At 47.3% G+C, this 20,626-nt stretch overlaps 1 protein-coding gene across 30 annotated transcripts in view; it reads right to left on the reverse strand.

Moving 5' to 3' along the window:
- Positions 1-20,626, reverse strand: part of NCOR2 (nuclear receptor corepressor 2) — a 373,900-nt gene that overhangs the window by 162,649 nt on the left and 190,625 nt on the right. For all 30 annotated transcript variants that reach the window (XR_010918232.1, XM_067539730.1, XM_067539728.1 and 27 more), the window contains 2 exons: positions 11,915-11,971; positions 3,175-3,227 (listed from right to left, as the gene is read on the reverse strand). Coding sequence is in view for 29 of the 30 variants with exons in the window: in XM_067539730.1 (XP_067395831.1) it covers positions 3,175-3,227; positions 11,915-11,971 (110 nt within the window). In the remaining variant the exon portion in view is untranslated. The remainder of the gene's footprint in view (positions 1-3,174; positions 3,228-11,914; positions 11,972-20,626) is intronic.

Raw genomic sequence — 20,626 nt, forward strand, 5'->3', positions numbered from 1 at the left:
GACTAGCTATCAGTTTGACAGTGTCACTTTAGAAATGCTGTTTGTGCCAGCTTTCCATAAGATTGAGATCATCGTGTTTAATGGGGGCAAAACAAAAACAAAACAAAAAACAACAGAGAACACTGCATCTAATGCAACATAATATCTAGAAAGCAATGTGAAGTTCTGGATCCATTGATGAGCTCTGAACAGGCAGACCCCTGTGCCAGAGGGCACAAGGATCTGCTTGCACAGAGCTCATTGCTGGATAGCAGCTTAGTACTTCATTCCAAAACAAGCAACAACCCCATTGCAGACTGGATCCCCACTAAGCTATATAGCCCTAAGTATATTTTCAGGGAATACAGACCCCCACATAACAGCACCCTTCCCAGGCAGGATACGTTCCTAGCAACTTATTCTCCTCCCATTGCTTTGTACTTCCCAACACCTGAACGCCAGTTGAAAATTATGAACAGAAATTACAGCCAGGTAAATAATTCCCGATGTGTAATTAGTCTTAGAAACACAGCCTCTTTTCCTTCCCGTGGAGCATCCATGAGCACGACACTTCCCTTACATTTTACTCTTTTTATTTAATACCGCCCCCATTGAATGCAGCGTGCTGTGGGCATACTATTCAAAATTCCAGCAGGCCATCATCTGTATTTAGTTAGGTATATCCCATGGCACTCTTCATGTTCCCCGAACGAAAGTTTGAAAAGAACTTCCAATCTGAGTATCAGTATCTACCCCCATGTTCACTAAACTCAATGGCCAGAACATTTGCTTAACGTGAACCAACAGAACGAGCCATAGCATATTCACCTAAAAACCAAGTCAGTACTTAAAGAAGCGTTCTGGCAGTGCTTGCCAAGTTTGAGTGATCATCAACAGAGCTAAATACATTATCAAAGCCACATGTTTTCCGATCCCACTTAATCAGTAGGAACGCTCTTGTTCTATAGGAATGGGCTGCAACTGACAACGTATGCATGGATGCATCATTCTAGAAATGAACTCCTCGGCTGCAAAAGTCAGAAGTGAGGATATTTAGACAGGAGGTGAGGGCAAGCAAACACAAACTTGAAAAATTAACTATGTCACACAAAATCTGAGATTTAAAGATAATCCATGGCTGCTGAAGGCAACCGAGACTTCTCAGCCACTGGAGAAGAAGCTAAATTGAATTAAGAAATTCAGAGTAATACTTGAAATTAAGGAGAGGAAGAACAGTCCTTTGGTTAAGAAAATATGAGTTCTGTTCCTGAGTTGCCACTGATTTCTGAAGTGACCTCAGGCATCCAAGTTCTGTGCCTCAATTTCCCCACCTGTGAAATGGAGATAATATTTCCCTACCCCTTGGGGTGCTTCATTTCTTATTGCTTGTGAGGCATTCTGATACTCTCTGTCTAAGGCACTTATATGACCCCTATTGCCATAGAGTCTGAGCACCTCCTGGTCTTTAATGTATTTATCCTCACAACACCCGTGAGGCAGGGCAGTGCTATCATCCCCACGTTATATATGCAGAGCTGAGGCACAGAAAGGCTAAAATTCAATAGCACCTCGGCTCCTAAATCACTTAGGTGTTTTTGAAAATTTTACCTTAAGTGAGTTGCCTAAAGACACACAGGAAGTCTGCGATGGAAAAGGGATTTGAACCTGGGTCTCCTGAGTCCCAGACTAGCATTCTAACCACAGGACAATCCTTCCCTTTTATGGATACCATAGAGATGAACACCAGTTAAAGGCCGACAAATCAGATCAGCTCTTAATACATTTAACTAAATCCTGTAATAAAAGAGAGGTGCTGCATGTTAACTCCCTCACTTCAACTTGCCTGGTGTCTATTAACATTCCACTGAAAGCCACAGAATATTTGCAAGTGGCTGGTATGCTTGGTACCAGAAGAGGTGTGTCTCATGTAGGCGTAACAAGGAGGTTTGAAAGTAATCACCTGTATAGCATCAGCTTAGACAAGAATGGTTAGACCACATGTGAACCTTTTTAATTTCAATGTATAATAAACCTAGAAGTGTATCTGTTATATTCAATCTATCAAATATCAATTGATTATCGAATCATGTATTGAGGTTTAAAAGATATGTAATTAACTACATGACTATCAGGACTTGGTAAGTATCTTTGTAATAACCAATCGTTATTAAACATTCAATTACTGCCTCATTGACTTCAAGAGGCACTTCGAAGTATCGTCCAACTTTTCAGTTCAGTCCATCCTTCGCAGAAACACATCCAAAAGAGCTGACACCTAGTTTCATATCCTCGTATGTGTCAAACAAAGCCACGCCTTACATGTCATTCTGAAATACCTGAACTCGAGGCTGTCGATCAGACAACGGAACTCAAATAAGAAGCCACACAGTCAGCCTCAGCAGTACAGGAAGGCTAGAGCAGTGACTAAGGAGCACAAGCTCTTGGAAAGCTACATAGGAATTTACTTTGACATGGTGCTCAGTACAGATTCATCTCCCCTTCCCCTCCCTTGTTCTGCGGAATTTCAGCCACACCGAGGAGTGCCCATCTGAGGATGCAACCCTGCCGCCAACTCAAGAGGATGGGAGTTGTAAATTTGATCTGAAGCTCATCCCAGTCCCGGGTCGTACTACAAAGCTGAGGGAAGCAGGGTGAACAGTGGCTATTCTTAGGGACTAGCATTACACATGAGCTCTCCCCCTTTGCAATGGCTAAGCAGCGGAGCAGATTTCCAAATATTTGCTTGCAGATTATCCGTTTCCTCCTAGCACACATTTCGGAACAGCAGAGCAGCTTTCCCAGATGGCCAAATGGGTTCCGAGCAGCCACTGTCACCACCTGGGCTCTCCCGCTTTGGTCCCAATTTATCCTTTTTTAAAAGACACGTTCCTGTATATAAAACGCACCAAGCCATCTTGCTTAACCAACTATTTAAAGCACCCCCTCCCTGTGAAGATAGCTGAGTTTTCCCCCCATCCCACCTCCTCACCACGCAAACCAAACCGTACTTCTACCATCCCGCTAACTCTGCTGTTCCTGACTGATGTACAGCAACCCAACATCACTAAAGGGGTACGCACTATTGCTTTTCAGACTTAATGGGAACTGAGCTCTGGGAGCAGAGCTAGCATCTCTTCTGCTCCAGCCTAACGTCTAACCTGACATTTCAAATCAACTTGATTTCCACATACTTACATTTTAATGTTTTCATGGTACTGCCTGGTGTCTGAAGGCTGGTTGTATAATGGCTGAAATAAATAAGAAAAATGAAGACATAAATGTACAGTCTGACATTTAGAAACGTAAACCTGTCAGAAACACTACTGCAGCAGCGTGAGCTTTCCGCTCCTGGAGAGAGATGCCTGCGCAGCCCATTCTGCTCTAACGCTCCGAGCTCAGTGGCGTCTCTCACTGCCCCCCCTTCCCTCTTTCCCCCTTCTGTTCCTCTCCTTTAATACTGCAGGTGCTGCTGCTTCACAAACACATGGAAAGGCTGCTTGAGTCACTGTGCATCCAAGATCAGCCCGTGGGAGGCAGGCGGCACTCAGCTGAGCTGGCTAAGAACAAGCAATTTGCTCTGTAATCCATATAAACACCGTGCAGCGCCGTACAGGAACGGGTGGCTGACTGTTATTCACTTACCGAAAATGCAGCGCACCTTGGAACATATGACACGGGGGAGGCTGGGGAACAGTCTGTGTGCTGCAAATTGGGGTGACCTGACCCGTAAATCCACTAGCAAGTACAAAGTGCTTGGAGACCCTGGGATGGAAGGAGCTCTCGGTGGGTGAAATGTAGCCAGTCACTAAACCCTGGGCCTTTGTGATCAATGGCCATGTCAGGCATTGCCACCTGTCCCCCCGGGAAATGATAACTCACCAAAGTGGCGCCCCGGCTATTCAGAGCCATGCCCCAGGCATGACCAAGGTTAAGGGCAGTAGTGAGTGAGTGCATGTCGGCCTTTCCTAGAGCAGTAAGAGGGGTAAATCTTTCTGAGATGATGAAAGCCACGGGAGGCGGCACAGAATACATTCATCACAAAAGGTTTTGGGCACAGCACGCCCCAGCAATCACTTGCTGGCTGCGACCAGAGCTAGGCACAAGCCATCCAGTCCAGATCTGGTTTCCAACTTCCCCAAAGTTTTGGAGAGCTCAGAGCTGGGATTTATGGCTGATGCATAACTCCACCTTCAACCAGGCGATCAAGCTGGCCTCTTCCCACGGTTCCTTCCCATGTATCAGCTCAGGTCAAACTCCTGATGGGACCGACAACGGAAAGAAAATCCTTTCACCTCTGCCCAGATCACCAGCAGCTGCCGGTTGTCAGCACCCTGTGCCCCAGCGTCATCTCAGCTGCACGGACCACTCACGTGGAATGCTCTACTTTTAGGACTTGGCTGAATCTCCACAAATAAGGGATGTGATTACAAACTCCTCCCCATTTCAGGGTTAAATCTGACTTTCATAGGAGCTGCGGTCTTCAGCACCAATCAGAACAGACTTCAAATGTCCTTTTTTTTAAAGGCAAGAGCAGCTGACGATGAGATGCAGGACAAGGACATCCAGCTCCTGCACCCAAGTCTTTTCCTATCCCACCTGGCAGCCCCGATTAGCCAAGGGTGGTGGGAACAGCTCCGAGCACTCTCACACGCACACCACCCTGGCCCTACTCCCTTCACCCTGCCTCTGGTTGCTGGGGGAATCCCACCTAGCCCACACCCACTGGAAAGGATCATCACTGAGACATGGAGCCTTTGCTGGTTGGGAATAGGTGACTACGAGGAAAAGCGTCCTTGTATTCATTTGGAATTATAAAGACAAAGCCCCGGAGAGATAAAGAAGCCAGGAGAGGAAGCAAAAAGCACACTGGGAGACCATAACAGAGCAGCGGAGGGTGGTGGCATTTGCAGACGGCTAGACAAGCCTGACACAACAGGCTGATATAAATCGGTGTGGTGCCATATAACAGCTGAAGAGCTGACCCAGAATTATCTTCTTCTCCATATCAAGTGTCTTTTTCTTCTATCTTCTTTTGTTGCCTGCTTTCCTGCCCCACTTGGAGGGCTGTGCCCTCTCTGTTCTGCACTGGTCTGGTTAAAAACGACTGTTCAGTGCTTTGGACACCACAGCGTACAATGCACTAAACAGGATACTTCTTTCTTCATGGGGGGGGGGGGGGGGGGGGGGGGGAGAGAATCTCAGCCACTGGGAAGAAGAAACAACGCTGGCACCAGGTTTTTCCCCCCAATAAAATCAGTTTTACACCATGTGTAAATTAGCTGGTACCAGAGCAGGCAGCGGAGAGAACGTGCAGGGGAAACGGAAAGTCACAAGATGCAAGAGAGATTACTGGGGAATGGCACCCCAGCACAGCTTGAGCACCAAGAGACAACCATGAATTCAGGATCAAAACCAAATCACCATGTCTAGGCACTGGCCAAATTCTAAAGAAAAGGGCCCATGAGTACACTCCTCACTGTGTTAATAAAGCCAGCCATGGCCCAGCCACAAACAGCAACTGATGAACACAATCTCCGTCTAACCACTGAAACACCAGCCAACTGCGCAGGCAATTTATCCATAAAGTTTCACTGAACCATCTGTGAGCGATTTAACATCTGTGGCAAAGCGTGGTCAAACAGTCAGAATGTGTGATGGATGGCTTCTGGTCAAAGTCTATATCCTGAACATGGTTAAATACAGACCAGCCATGTTCACTCTCCATGGTAATGAACGGTAGGTTGACCATAATTTTGTCTCACACTAAACTAATGAAAAGAGCAATGACAAAGAGATAAAGGACCGGCTTGGCCTGACTTGATCAGATTCCCCATCCCACAGCCCTTGAAAGGTTTGGGCTAATGGCTGTTCTACTGGCTCAGCGTGCCTCTCTCAACAATTTTTCAGCAACCCAAGACTCTGCTACACCCACCGAATGGACTTTTTCAGTCTATAGTAGCATTCTATACTGCCTATCCTGGAAGCTTGTTTCTCAAAGATGCAGCCCTTCTACCAAATGCATACCTCACATAATCATAATAAACTAATAAGAGGACCAAAAAAATGCCATTATGGCTAAACCGCAGAGTGAAAGAGGCAGTTTAGAGGCAAAAGAGCATCCTGTAAAAACTGGAAGTCAAATCCTAGTGAGGAAAATAAAAAGGAACATAAAACTCTGGCAAGCCAAGTGTAAATGTATAATAAGGCAGGCCAAGAGAGAATCTGAAGAACAACTAGAAAAAACACAAAAACTAACAGCAAAAAAAAAATTGTAAGTACATCAGAAGCAGGAATAGGGCCTCTGGAAGATTAAGGTGCTAAAGGAGCACTCAAGGAAGACAAGGCCATTGCGGAGAAGCTAAATAAATTTTTTGCATTGGTCCTCATTGCAGAAGATATGGAGAAGAGTCCCACACCCAAGCCTCTCTTTTCAGGTAACAAATATGAGGAACGGTCCCAGATTGAGGTGTCATTAGAAGAGATTTTGGAATAAACTGATAAACTAAGCCATAAGAAGTCACCACTACCAGATGGTATTCACCCAGATTTCTGAAGGAATTCAAATGTGAAATTGCAGAACTGTGGTATGTAACCTATCATTTAAATCAGCCTCTGTACCAGATGACTGGAGGATAGCTAAGGTATTTTTTAAAAAGCTCCAGAGGTGACCTTGGCCATTACAAACTGGTAAGCCTAACTTCAGTATCAGTCAAATTGGTTCAAACTATAGTAAAGAACAAACTTATCAGACACTTAGATAAACACAATATGTTGAGGAAGAGTCAACACAGATTTTGTAATGGAAATCATGCCTCCTCAATGTATTAGAATTCTTTGAGGGAGTCAACAAGCATATGGCCAGGGGTGATCTGGTCAATATAGTGTACTTGGACTTTCAGAAAGCCTTTTACAAGGACCCTCTTAATCAAAGTAAGCAGTCGTGGGATAAGAGGAAAGGGTCTCTTACGGATCAGTAGCTGGTTAAAAGATAGGAAATAAAAGGTAGCAATAAATGATCAGTTTTCACAATGGAGAGGGGTAAACTGTGGGGTATCCAAAGAGCTGTACTGGGACCTGTACTGTTCAACACATGCATAAATGGTCTGGAAAACAGGGTGAACAGTGAGCTGGCCAGGTTTGCAGGCTATACAAAATTGCTCAAGATGGTTAAGTTCAAAGCAGACTGCGAAGAGTTACAAAGAGATCCCAATAGACTGGGTGACAGGGCAACAAAATGGCAGATGAAATTCAATGCTAGTAAGTGCAAAGTAATGCACAGTGGAAAACATAATCCCAACTATCCATGTACAATGACTGGGTCTACATTAGCTGTTACCACTCGAGAAAGATTTTTGGGTCATTGTGGATAGTTCTCTGAAAACATCCACTCAGTGTGCAGTAGCAGTTGTTAGCAGGATGTTAGGGACCATTAGGAAAGGGACAGATGAATAAAACAGAAACTATCATAATACCATTATATAAATCCCCGGTATGCTCCCACCTGGAATACTGGGTGCAGTTCTGGTCACCCCTTCTCAAAAAAGATACACCAGAATTGGAAAAGGTGCTGAGAAAGGCAACAAAAATGACTAGGGGTATGGAACCTCTCCATACAAGAAGAGATTAAAAAGATTGGGACTGTTCATCTTAGAAGAGACCACTGAAGGGGGGATACGACAGAAGTCTATAAAATCATGAATAGTGTGGAGAAAGTGAATGGGGAAGGGTTATTTACCCCTTCACATAACACAAGAACCAGGGACCACCTGATGAAATTAATAGGCAGCAGGTTAAACAAAGAAAAGGAAGTACTTCCTCACACAGTGCACCGTCGGCCTGTGGAACTCATTGCCATGGGATGCTGTGAAGGCCGAAGGTATAACTAGGTCCAAAAGAGAATTAGGTAAATTGATGGAGGATAGGTCCATTGATGGCTATTAGCTCAGATGATCAGGGACATGACCACATGCTCTGAGTGTCCCTAAACTGCCAACTGCCAGAAGCAACCGGCACTGGCCACGGTTAGAGACAGACGAGTGGAAGAGATGGACCATTGGTCTGACCCAATATGGCCATCCTTATGTTCCTATGCCTTCTTTGAGAGGTCGACCTTCTCCCCACTGTGCTCTGTAATGACATGGCAGAGTCAATACGACTCCCGTATTATCATACCCCCAGGAGGGCAAGGGCACAAAAGAGTCTGTAAAATTGTACGGTAATAATCCCTCTAGATCGGCGAGCAGGAGCTAGCCAGAGGATCGGTCTCTATACGCTCTTCCAACGTCCCAGCACCGTAGCACCTCCGCACCAACATGCTGATTGCACCAAGCTGTGGAAGACGTCATGTCCACTTCCCAGTTTTCCATGGTAACAAACGTCGCAAGCAGCCGCGACGCTGTCAGAGGCAAACACATGCAAAGAACGCAGAAGAGAACAGCTACCTAATCGAATGAAATTCATGGAAGCTGGTGGCAGTGCTTGGGTCTGTGTCACAATGCAGAAGTGCCATGGACTACAACTGTATCCCAGGCAACGTAAGTGCTACAAGGGTGCAGTGTCAACACCCAGCTTCGAGCCCAGGGCAATGCAAGGGCATAGAAGATAAGACAGGTATGACCTGGTCAGGAGCCAGATTAACAGCAGCTTCCCTTCCCCAGTGCACATTTCTAACACTAACCCGCCCAAATCTGCCAGTTGTAGTGCGGACAAAGAGCCTGCTGACTAATTCAAGTTTGGGAAGCTGCAGGGGAACAGGCATCTGTCCTACTAAGGCCAGGTAACTTAGGGAAGGCAAGTCCGTCCTTAGAATCAATGCACGTGCTGGGAAGAGGGAGGCCCAAGCTGCGACTGTGTCGCATCACGTCAGCCCATTCCGCCTGATCAACAATCGCACCGGAGAGGCGCTCTTTGCAGGGATGCCGGGGTGACTTCACAGCGCAAGGGGACTGCGGGACTGGAATGAAGGGTGAGAAATGATACATAAAAATGTCTCTCTTCAGTGTGAGTGGGTAAACTGGGATTGAACGGCCTGGGGTTTGACGAGTCATGCAAACACCTGCTTCTGGGGGAGGGACACGGAGAAATGTCTGGTTCTGCTGTTTCTGGGTTATGAGATATTTTTGTGCACACACACAACCTTGCAAGTACCTCAGTTTGATTAATGTCCCCAACGTCTACTGGTTTTTCTTATACTGCCACGTGAAAAACTTTATTAGAAGTTATTAGATACTGTCTCTCTACTTCCCCATCTTGTCTCTCTGATGCCCTAAGACCAACACTGCATACACACAAAATGTTGTTAGCTAACAGTTTAGGTTGCTACGTGTTAATGACATGCCACTACACACACCACTTTAAAAGAAACTCAGACATTAAGAAATCTGGAACCCTAAAACCCCAACATCAAGTTCAACACATCACGCATCATTATATGTTCAGAGGCTAGAAACTTTCATTTGCACAATATCCACATGATCCTAACTCTGCCCCATGATGAAACAAACAAAAAGACACCCCTAACCCAGCCACAAGAAACACAAACATCTCATCAGTGACTGCCAACAATGAAATGCTTCGGTATTAATCATGCAGTGGTTGAGCAAACGCTGTCTTTCATAATGGCCATACACAGTCCACAGAAAGAGATGTTTTATAAATACCTAATTGGACAGACAAGCACATGTGACAGATCCAAATCAGCATTTTCCCCAAGGTAAGATGAGCACAGCCTAATTCCTTCTGGAGAATGTCCTCTGGGAAAAGCGAGCACACAGTTAAATCTGTTATGGGGGACTGGGATATAGCGATACCCTTTTGAAAATGAAGTAGAAAGAAAGCCCCAAGTTGTTTCCAATGCACCACAAAGTTCGAACTGCCAGTCTTTCTGCCCAACTGTAAGGCCACCAGGATTGGAAACGAGAGAAATAAAACAAGTTTCGATCTGCCCAGTTAAAAAGAATTGCTACCTTGAGGAGATGGAGCTCTAGGTTCAACCCTGTCATTCTTTAACACCTTAATGCTAGCAGGATGTTACCGTCAGCCCCAGATCGCAATCGATGATTTGCTAATGTGTCTATGACCTCCTGCCTCTCTCCGTTTTGACTAACCAGTTTCCTCAGTGACCTCTTGCTTTGAGTAATCAGTACATGGCAAGCGCCCTCCCTGTCAAACAAATGTTCATCTGTCAACACCTCTGTTTGAATGTAGTAACGAGCGCGCTCTTGAATAAATGTTAGTGAGTCATCCATGTCTATAGCCACGCAGGTAGCAATTCACGCATCTGTGTTTTGAGTGAACACAGGAAAACTCTGCAGACCCTTCACACACAGTTGGCTCTCAGGGACGCAGAACTGTGGTCTTGAGGTTCGCCTAGGACAGCTGTATGTTCTTGTATCACCAGACCTTCTAAGAGCAAGAATACCAAGTGCGGCACGCATGGAAAGCTCCGTCCTCCTTCTTGGAGTAACTTCCTTTCTGATGCAGAAGAATATCTGCGTATTAACATCGCTTCTTGTGTCCCGGTAGCTCCTCGAGGGCCCTTGATGTGCTGGGGCCCTGTTGTGCTAATCACAACATAGCAGGGGGTGGGAGACGGGAAAAGAACAAGCACCGTTTTGCAGAATGTGCATACAGTAGGTGTTCCCATGCACCACCCAGAAGTGGGACTAGAACAGCCAGCGGCCATGCTCTGCATTACGCCACCACACAAAGACAGGTTTAGCCTCAGTAAGCACCACACTGCGTCCGTTATTTATTTAATTTACACACAACACATTGAAAGGACCAGCACCACGCCCGGACACAGCCGACCTGAGGGGCAGAGAGAGACTCTGAGGTTTAACTCCTTGGGGACTGCAAGGAAACACAATTATGGGCACGACGTTGAACAGCAGCACGGTCTCCCTAAGTGAGAAGTGAACCGGGGGGATCATTAACTTCCCTTATGCACACGTGCAATCAATGCCATGCTCCCCAAACACTTCTGAATTAAAACTGGCAAGGACAGCCCCCCGCCCCCTCCCGAGAGCTGTCTTCCCAGGAGCTACTGATCTGACAGGAGAAGTACTTTCCAGTCCGCCATATGCTTTACCTAGAGGTACCTGTCCGTCTAAGCTTGCCGTCAGTGGGTGGTAAGGGTGCTCAGCATGACACAGGACTGGGCCCTCCATTCTCGCCCCACCCAACTGCTCCCTTTGCTCCAATGAGCTGTTTTCACCCACAGCTCAGAGATCCTAGATTCGTTGGAGACAGAGCAGGGTTTGTTGGGCAGAGGGGAGGGGTAATAATTATTGCTGAGTTTTTACTGCTCCCAGAAGCACAATAGGCAGCTGAGCGAGACTGAAATAGGACTCAAACAACGTCACATAATTACTGAGGACGGGACATTCCGATCTAGAACAACGTCCAGTCCTGGAACATGCTCTTCCGAGACCTCTCCTGTCACCCCCCACCAGGCTGTCCTATTATAAAAGTGCTGGGGGGGGCGGAAGGGGGGAGAAACCATCATGGGATCGTTCACACACAGCATCCTGATGTTCACCCACCATGGAGGAGGTGAATGCACAGAACCAGCACTGTGGTGGATAAAAACATCAGCGTCCTGGATTCACAGTTGCAGTGCCAGGCAGCGATCAAGTTGCGGGTAAGTCCCTCCCGCCGTTCTCCTTTGCTGTAGTCCGTGGTAGACGCAGGGAAAGCAGGCTAAGAGGCTCTCAGAACTTAGCTACATTTTTTTTTTTGCGCGAGTATGTGCGTGTGTGTGTGTGTGTGTCTTTTAATATTCATCCTATCCGCTCTGCTTCCTGCTTTGGTGTACAGCCAGTTAGACGGTCTGGCCAGCGGAACACTTCCTTCTTATGGTTTACACATACACACAGGATGGTGCACTTGCCTCCCAAGACCTCTCCAAATCCCCATACTGTGAGACTAGACTTACCAGTTCCACTTGGGGACCCAGTCCTTCCAATATCCTGTGGGCAGCTTCTGCTTTTTTCTGCAAAGAAGAGGGGTGAGGAAGACAAGTTATTTCTCTTGCCGAACAGAATTTCAGTCCCATGCTTCATTTTTCTACTTGCACTTCTACTTTTTTTTTTTTTTTTTAAATGCTGCTAAACCCAACCACTACCACCCCCCGCCCCTGGGTGCCAGGAGAAAGAAAAGGTTAAAAGCAGCACAGCTCCCAGATCCGCACCGCAACATTGCAGGCAAAGGGCACCATTGGCTAAGTTACTGTAAGTTTAATGCACACACAGGTACTTCAAAGTCCTTGGAGGAGCCGCAGAAAACAATCCAGATGCCAGAACCTACTCCACACACTGCATTAACAGTCCCCTCAGCCCCAGCATTTAATCATTTAGGAGCCCCTCGGCGTCTCTCCCCGACAACTGAATTCTCTTTCACTTTTCAAGCCGTTAGATTCTGTACAATTACCTCAGCACTATCACAGCAAGAGGGGGCGGGAGGGAGAGCAGAGAAAGAGAGAGAGAGAGACAGCGAGAGATGCCCTTTCTAGAATTCATCCTCTCATGAACATGTGATCTTTACATCTGTGCTGCCCTTGGCTCCTTCCCTCGCTATCTTCCCGCTCCTCTCCCCAGCACAAGACAGCCCCCGCCCCAGCCAGATTACCTAGCACTTATTAGAAAAACAGGAACACATGTCACAATGTGCTCAGTGGTTACTAATTAAACAGGCCTGAAAAGATGCAGGGGTCTGCTGCAGCGGGACTCTAAATAAAAGATGACATTTTCAGTAAAAAACACTCTTCCTAGCAAAGCCGGGCTTTTCAATTCTTGTTACCAACAGCCCGATAAATCTGGATCGCTTTACGCTGCTGACATTACACAGTGCTGATCAAATACAGCAAAACACCTGGCAGGGTAAGGGGCCGGGGAGATGGGTTTTTAAAGCCATTTATTAAATAAACCATAGAATTTGAAGCATGTGGGGGGTTAGATGTGGGAGTTAAAATTCCACTGCTGCCTAGGAGAGTTTAGCAGGAGAGGGCGGTCAGAGCGCAAGCATCCACAGGGTTTTAAAACACAGTGGAGTGGAAAAAAATCCTTCCTGAAGCATGTTCACCACTTTAACTCAATAAGCAATAGGCATGGGCTACAGCCACAAGACTGGGGGCCGGTCGTCCAAGGCTCCAAGGACTGAGAGCTTGAGGGCAGGGTTTCCCACTCAGCGCATCATAAAAAGAGAGGGGCTACTTGCAAAATTTGGATCGGGATTTCACCATTTGGGGTATTCAGAGCTAAGGGGTCAATATAGGCCCCTCTCTGAAAAAAAGCACACGTCCCCTCTCACAGGGGCACAGCTGGTTGCACTTACCCTGTTTGGTGATGGGAGATCCCTCGCTTATCCCCCACATGCCGTGCTGACAGCTCACCTCGACTCTCACCCAGCAAACGCGACACCTTTATTATGTTGCCCCAGATTTATAACGGTCTGTTCCCTACAACATCCCAGGGCAGATCCTCAGAAGTGCAAATGCAGATCACAGGTGTCCAAATACCCTCCCAGGCACATGCAAACCAGGGCTTTGCACCCCACACAGAAGAGCTGATTTGCAGGTGAGCACTTTTGCAGGTTTGGTCCCTGGATCAAAAACGAGCTGGCGTCTGCTGTCCAATTGCAGGCTTCCGCTAACCAGCGCCAGGGCACTCACCTGACCAGCAAACCAGGCTGTTTCAAACCATTCCACAGGCTGCAGCTTGTGCGGGTGCCAAGGGGCGGATTCTCCTCTCACCACTGTTGTGATTTGGAAGTGACTCAGCTGACTTCACTCCGATATAACTGAATCATGCACCAAGTGAGCCTTCCTCACCCAGGCAGAGTAATACTACTGCCACTGTGCAGCTCTCATACAGCACTATTATTCATCAGTCGCTCTCAGAGCGCTTTACAACGGAGGGCAGTACCATTATCCCCATTTCACAGATGGGGAAACTGAGGCTGAAATCATTTGTTTGGGTTCAGCCAGCAGCAGAGCCACGAGTAGAACCCAGGTGTCTCCAGCCCCAGTCCAGTGCTCTATCCACTAGGCAACACTGCCTCCCTTGTAGCCGTGAAGCTGTAGCGGTCTGTTCTCTCCTGGCATCCCCACTGCACAGACACTGGCCAGGCCCCATTCAAGGTGAAGCCCACGTTCTGAAGACACAGAGTCTCCTGGCCCAGTGACCTGGCTGCCAATGCGAAGCTGTCACGCTACTATCCACCCAAGGGGTTTATGGGCAGGAGAGCTCTTCCACCCACCCAGGCCAGACTGGAACATAAAAGGGCAGCCAGGTGATAGCCCCACAGCAGAGGCCTCCTGAGAGACACAGGTAAAACATACTCCGGGCACACCCATTCCCCCAGCACAGCCGAGGCAGGGAGAAGCTCCACCAAGCCAAAGCCCAAGACAATGCACAGCAAAGCAGACAGCTGGCTGGGTGGGGCGGTGAGAACTGGCTCCCTGAATTTTACAGCAACCTCTTCCTCGCCTCTAATTTCCAGACACAACAGAGGCCGGATTCTGACCTCATTCAGCCCAGCATGAGTCAGGAGCAACTCACTGAATTCCAGGGTGCTACACCAGTGTGAAATGAGATCAGAGTCAGCCCCAGGATTGCCAGCCTCTCTGCAAATGGCCAGTGGCCCTGATCCCAATATCACCGTGATACTCAAAGGCTCGTCGGCGAAAGCTCTCTTGGCAAGCTGCAGCCTGGCCCACGGCCCCAGTGCAACTACAGTACGACACATAAAACAACAGGTGGGACTAGCCCTAACTGAAAGCCCAGAGTGGAATCACGCTGCTAGTAAACTAAGCAGCCAGTTGAGATGGGGTAGGAAGAGGGACTCCCACCCAGAGAAGAAAACATGCAGAGGTTTTAAGGGTGTCTTGCCTGGGGGTCTCGTCTCCCCCGCACCTCCCAATTGTCCCTTGCCTATGGAGTGGCCGCTGTGAACAGAGCTGGTGCAGCAGGTCTGTTCTTCGTGCTGGCAAATCTCCATGGGGCCAGAGAGAGAACCTAAAAGAGGTGGGAGATCATCCCCAGATGTGCTGCATCCAGCTGTGGAGTGAAGCAAGTTGGCGGATTCAGTGGGGGGACGATGGCATCAGTCTCTGGAAAGGACCGTCTTTTCGCGCAGGGCAACACTCGCCAGACATTCTCTCTGTGTTTCCAACAAGGTTTCTTGTCATTCTCCTTTCACTGGTTCTTCGCGTCATCTTTTTCTTGCTTATTTGACCTAGTATCAAAGTCCATCTATAATAGGCAGGAGGAATCGCCGCACTCAAAACTAAGAGGGTGACGGATAACGTCAGGATGGGGCCCCACAGCAGGGCGAATTCTCTCAATGCCCAGGCAGTAAAGACAGACTTTCCGCTCAAAGGTGGATCATGCCAGGTTAGATTTTTGCAATTTACTCCTTCTCGGGTATCCCCCAGTAGATGTGCAGCCCACAGCTGTCTGCCTGCTGACTGGTGCAGAGATGCCTGGGAATCAGGGGTTCCTATGATCTACACACAACAGAGAGCCATTGGACACACTTCGAGGTCCCCTTACCATGACACCAAACCTTTTAAGTCTAGGGCCATGGTAGGTGCAGGCCCACGGTTCATCCTATGCCTCACCAAGACCACTGAGATCAGCGAGGCTGTGATTGGCTGCGAACCAGTGGATCCAGCGTGGGTCAGGCAGGGGCAAGGCCATGTCTGGGCAGCTAAATCCCAGAGATGCCCATTTGATTTCCCCCGTTTTTCCAAGTCTCTTCTGTTTGGGTCATTTGAGTCATGACCATTCCCTTTGGGGAGGGGGGGCATTAGCGGTGGGGGGTGGGCAGTGATAGCACTTTATAAGTGACCACAAACCATCTGTCCCACCACAGATTTGCAAAATATATCATTCCAGCACTCAGAGCTAGGTTTATCCTGCCGATTGTGTTACACAGACGTGGAAGCCATCCAGTGGTCAGTTGTTGTATTAGCTCCACTTGGTTTCTGTTCTCACCAAGACAGGCTTGTGTTCCAGTCAGCCCCAGATCACTTCAGCTACCAGCGGTGCAATTCAATGAGCTGCAAACAACAAACTAGCAGTGAAGAGATGTAGCTTAACTGTCTTGCGTTTCACCTATCAAAATCTCCGTGAAAGCGCCTTGATGCTGAGGATTCTGCTGGTCCTTGGATATCTGCAAAGTTGCCAGAACATATCCTTCGACATGTATTTGAGAATGCAAAGGCTCTGCCTCTCCAGCACAGAGGTCAGACTAGATGATCACAATGGTCCCGTCCAGCCTTGGGATGTATGAATTAGATGAAAAGACAAGGCAAATATTTGCCTTTATGGGACCCAGACTTCAATAAGATGTTTGGTCAAAAAAAAAAAAAAAAAAAAAAAAAAAAAAGAGAACTGCTTATTTACACATTGCACTTGTTTTTACTCTTGTGCACTAAGCTTCTTGAAACGCCTCTTGTCGGGTCTGCTATTTGAGGTAGCCATGCCCAATCATGCACTCGGAGGAAGTGGAGGATTTGAAAACTAACCTTTAGGCTCCAAAAGTACAAGCTGTACCCAGTAACTACAGGAACAGCTCACTAACGGGTCACTCTGGTAGATAATAAACCAACACCAGCCAACCCCTCTGGATGCAGAAAACACTTAGAGAGAAGCTGCCGTCAACAGGTGTCTTCTGCTTTAACCTGATCAGCCTCTCTGCTCCCAAGGTAACGAAAATGGGGCACTAGGTGGACGCTCCCCTGCTCTACGAGTGAGAGCTTTGATCGCTGACCAGGCTTTAGGATCCCTGCTAACACAGCGGTTCACAAACTCCTTCCGCAGCATGCACAGCTGAATAAAGAGATCATCCAACTTGCCCTCCCACTTGCAACTGCACAGACTCTTCCCCTAGGTAACCTCACCACACTCCTGTGGCGACCACAGGCCACTGCTTACATGGGAAAGCAGCTTTATGCATTAATATGGTATTTTTAGCTTCTTTAGTTGCCATTGCACACCTGGAAACAAGGAGTAGTCAGCACCATGTGACCATCAGTGAGTGATCTATGGACCCCAGCTAGGGAACGTCTCCATGAACACAAATGCTCCCATTTGCAAAGCACTATATCAAATGGGATGTAACATATGGCCTGTGTGATAAGGGATAAGTTTATCCCTACTCATAAAAAGGGACATCTGCCAAAAAGTGACTTTTCCATGCAAGATCCTTTCCTTTAGGAAACAATGCCTTGTACTGCAGATTTCCTGCTAGTTGTAGATTTCCTGCTAGATTCATTAAGAAGGGAAAACACGCCATTCCGCAGCCAGCATGGTTCATACAATGCCATCACAACTCCACAGAATGGGGTTGTAAAATTAAACACAGCATCTCATTATAAAGTTAAATTCCCCCAGCCATGCTTCACCATTGCTGAAGCAGAAAATCTCGTGCAAAAATACATCACTACAATGTTAAGGCCGCACAGTAAACATTCAAACTATGGTGGAACACACCACCTTAACTCTGCCCCTTACACGTAGGTTTTAGAACAGACTAATTACATGATTTTACATCTACCCGGATTTTAGATGTACATGTACCTACAGTTCCAAAAACTAAACTATTATATTAACGTCTGAGAAAGTCTATGTGATGACATAATTAAAAAAGATCATGCAATGCTTACATGCAAAGATTCAATCATAAAACCAGTTCACCCCAACCAACACAACGTTAAGTATGGCATTATCAAAGTTATTGCATTTAATTTCCCAGTCGTCTTTCCTTTTTTAAAAAAGGGGGAGAAATGGAAATTAAACAAGCCTTGGTTCTGTAACTAATATGAATTAGTCAAACAAAAGCCAACTGAAGTCCATCAATGCCATTGGTGAACTCACACTCAGATTTAGGCACCCACCAGACAAAGGTAGGTTAGTTCTGCGTGCTAAGTTATACATGCGTTTCCATGGATGTGCATTCATCTTCATTAATTTGTATGAGTTAAGCCTATCCTTGGACTTGTCAATAAACATTCAGAAGTTTAACGCCAATGAACCTAGAATGTTCAGGTCTCTGAGATCTATAAAACACTGGGCTTGGAGAACACTGATGCAGCAATATTAAAAACATGCGAACACTTAAAAACCATGGTTGAGACGGTCAATGGGAGCAGAGTTGGGCCAACTCTGAACGTTTTGAAAATCCCAAACAGCACGCGACGCAAAGTGAGCTTTTTTGCTAGCTGTGCACGAGCGTGCACTGATCCCTCATTAAGCAGCCACTTATTAGCTCCCCAACATTTACTCTGGCGCACACTTGGTACAAAACGTCAGACCAATTAACCGCAGGCAGAATTAACCGAGAGCACAAAATCGTGCCCACAAAATTGGAGGCAGTCTTTCACAATGAAGGGCCGTTATCATGGATACTGGTGCACAAAAGCAAGATGTCCTGGCACAATCAGACGCCGTGTATATGAGCTGATGTTGCTGAAGGCCTGCGTGTATGAAGAGACTAACTCAAAGTAAAGCTAAATGTATTTGGCTGCCACCCTTGTCATGTTTAGACAACTTAATGAGACTAACGGAGACAAAACACTGTCGGGAGAAGGGTGGTTGGGAACAGAGAAGAGCGACATCATTCCTCTTGCATTAACTGACTAACATGCACATCTCCAGAACATCCCAGTGGAAGGGAAAGTATTCTGAGCCCGTCATCGCACTGTACATACGTAAAGCAATGCCTCTCCCATGAAAGCTGCCTGATTAACACTTGACACACAATGTAACTGCTGACTCAGCTCACAACACAACTGTAACAAGCTGTTTAAAAGGCCACACAGACAGAGGCAAGAGCTGGGTAACAGAAATGTTAATGGCGTATATTAGCTATCCAAAGTTTCCCCACAATCCTAACAGAAGACTTTTGCAGAAGGACAAACAGCATCAGGAGAACATACTTCCAGAAATTAACCAGTGGATTCATCCTCACACTTGGTCAGTAACCCGAGTCACCACGCTCTCCACATTCAGAGTATCCGTTACTTAAGCAAAAGAAACAGTCCACGGTTCTGCCACCAAGACATGAACAAGCAAATCCAGCCATTACTTTTAGTGTCATGCATGAAAATCCTTGCTGGTTTTATATTCCCTCCACTGCTCCACAGCAAGCAGTTAACGGCCCCTTTTCCAGCCTCGGTGCAGCTTCCTGACATACCATCAGTGGTTCAGAGTCTGGACTGAGGCCAGGTCTGCACTCACCTGGAAATTCGGCAGCAGTTGACTGGAGTTACGCAGGCTACGCAGAGTAGTTTGCATAACTCCCGTCGACTTCTTAACTTCCGTTGTGCGTGGCGTCTTCACTGCGCTGTGCTGACGGGAAAGGCATTCCTGACGATGCAGCGCTACGCCACTGGAGGGGTGGTTTTAGTGCATCGACTTCCGGGTCAATTGAGCAGGTCTTCGCTGACCGCTCAACTGTTCCAGAAAGATCGATCTGATGACAGCAAATTTGCCGCCGTCAGTGTGTAGATAGCCCGAGTCATTTGCAGCACTGGAGCTAACACCTTGGGGCAGAATTCTGCCCCCTTGTGAACCACAGTCACTTTACTTGAGTGGAGTGACTCTGGATTTAATACCAATGCAAGTGAGAGCAGAGTTCAACCTCTTGCTAGGGCTGTGGAGTATCCTCCTCTGGGACACTTCTAGGAAAGTACACATCGACAGGTGCAATTAGAGATAGGCCTTGTCTACACTCGCACCTATGCCGGCAAAACTTATGTCACTCAGGGGCGTGAAAAAATCCAACCGCCAAGAGACATGCATTTTGCTGGCATAAATGCTACAGTGGATGCTGTCCCAACGACACAGTCACCACTGCTCATTTAGGTGGTTTTATTACGTCGGCGGGAGAGCTGTCTCCCATCGACATAACACAGCTACACAAGCACTCTTGCTGTACATTTTCAAGTGTAAACTAGCCCTTAATCTAAAAGGCAAACCATTACCTCTTCACATGGGGATTTAGGTGTCTCCGGACGCAGGGGTGAATGAATTATTTATGGGTTTTACAGTAGCAGCGGGAAGGCCAATCTGAAACCAGGGCTCACAGGCACTCGACATGAACACAGGGAGGACGAGTCCCTGCCCCAAAGTGTTTACAGTCTAGGTAGACACAGGGTGGGAGGATAAACAAAGGCACAGAGCAGGTAAGTGAGTTGCCCAAGGCTATCTAGCAGGCCAGTGGGAGAGTTGGAAACAGAACCCAGCTCTCCTGACTGCCAGGTAGTGCCCTACCCACTGGGCTGTGCGGTCAACCACATTAGGGGATCCCTCTGGATTCCTTTGGTTACGACATTCCGATTCTGGTCCATGTGACAGGACAATCAAGCCGTGCGCAGAGTCCAATTGTCAACAGAGCTGAGTAGCTGCAGATCTACCAGGCCTGCCCCGGTCCACCCCCTTGTACCCAGTGCCCAGATGTCCCCTGCAGGGCATGGCTCTGCAATGTATGGTGAACATGACCTGCCCTCGGTCATGCAGCAGAACCAGCACGATGGTTGCACAGAATTTATCCCCAGCTGCTTCCCAGAAAGAGACCGGATCCTGCCGTGTCAGTCACCAAGGGATGGGCCTGGGTATTTCCCAAGCAGGCATTCAGGGTGGGA

The sequence above is a fragment of the Emydura macquarii genome, unplaced genomic scaffold (genome assembly GCF_026122565.2).
Source record: "Emydura macquarii macquarii isolate MOO-44397 ecotype Brisbane River unplaced genomic scaffold, CSIRO-AGI_Emac_v2 contig_554, whole genome shotgun sequence".
NCBI classification, from domain to species: Eukaryota; Metazoa; Chordata; order Testudines; family Chelidae; genus Emydura; species Emydura macquarii.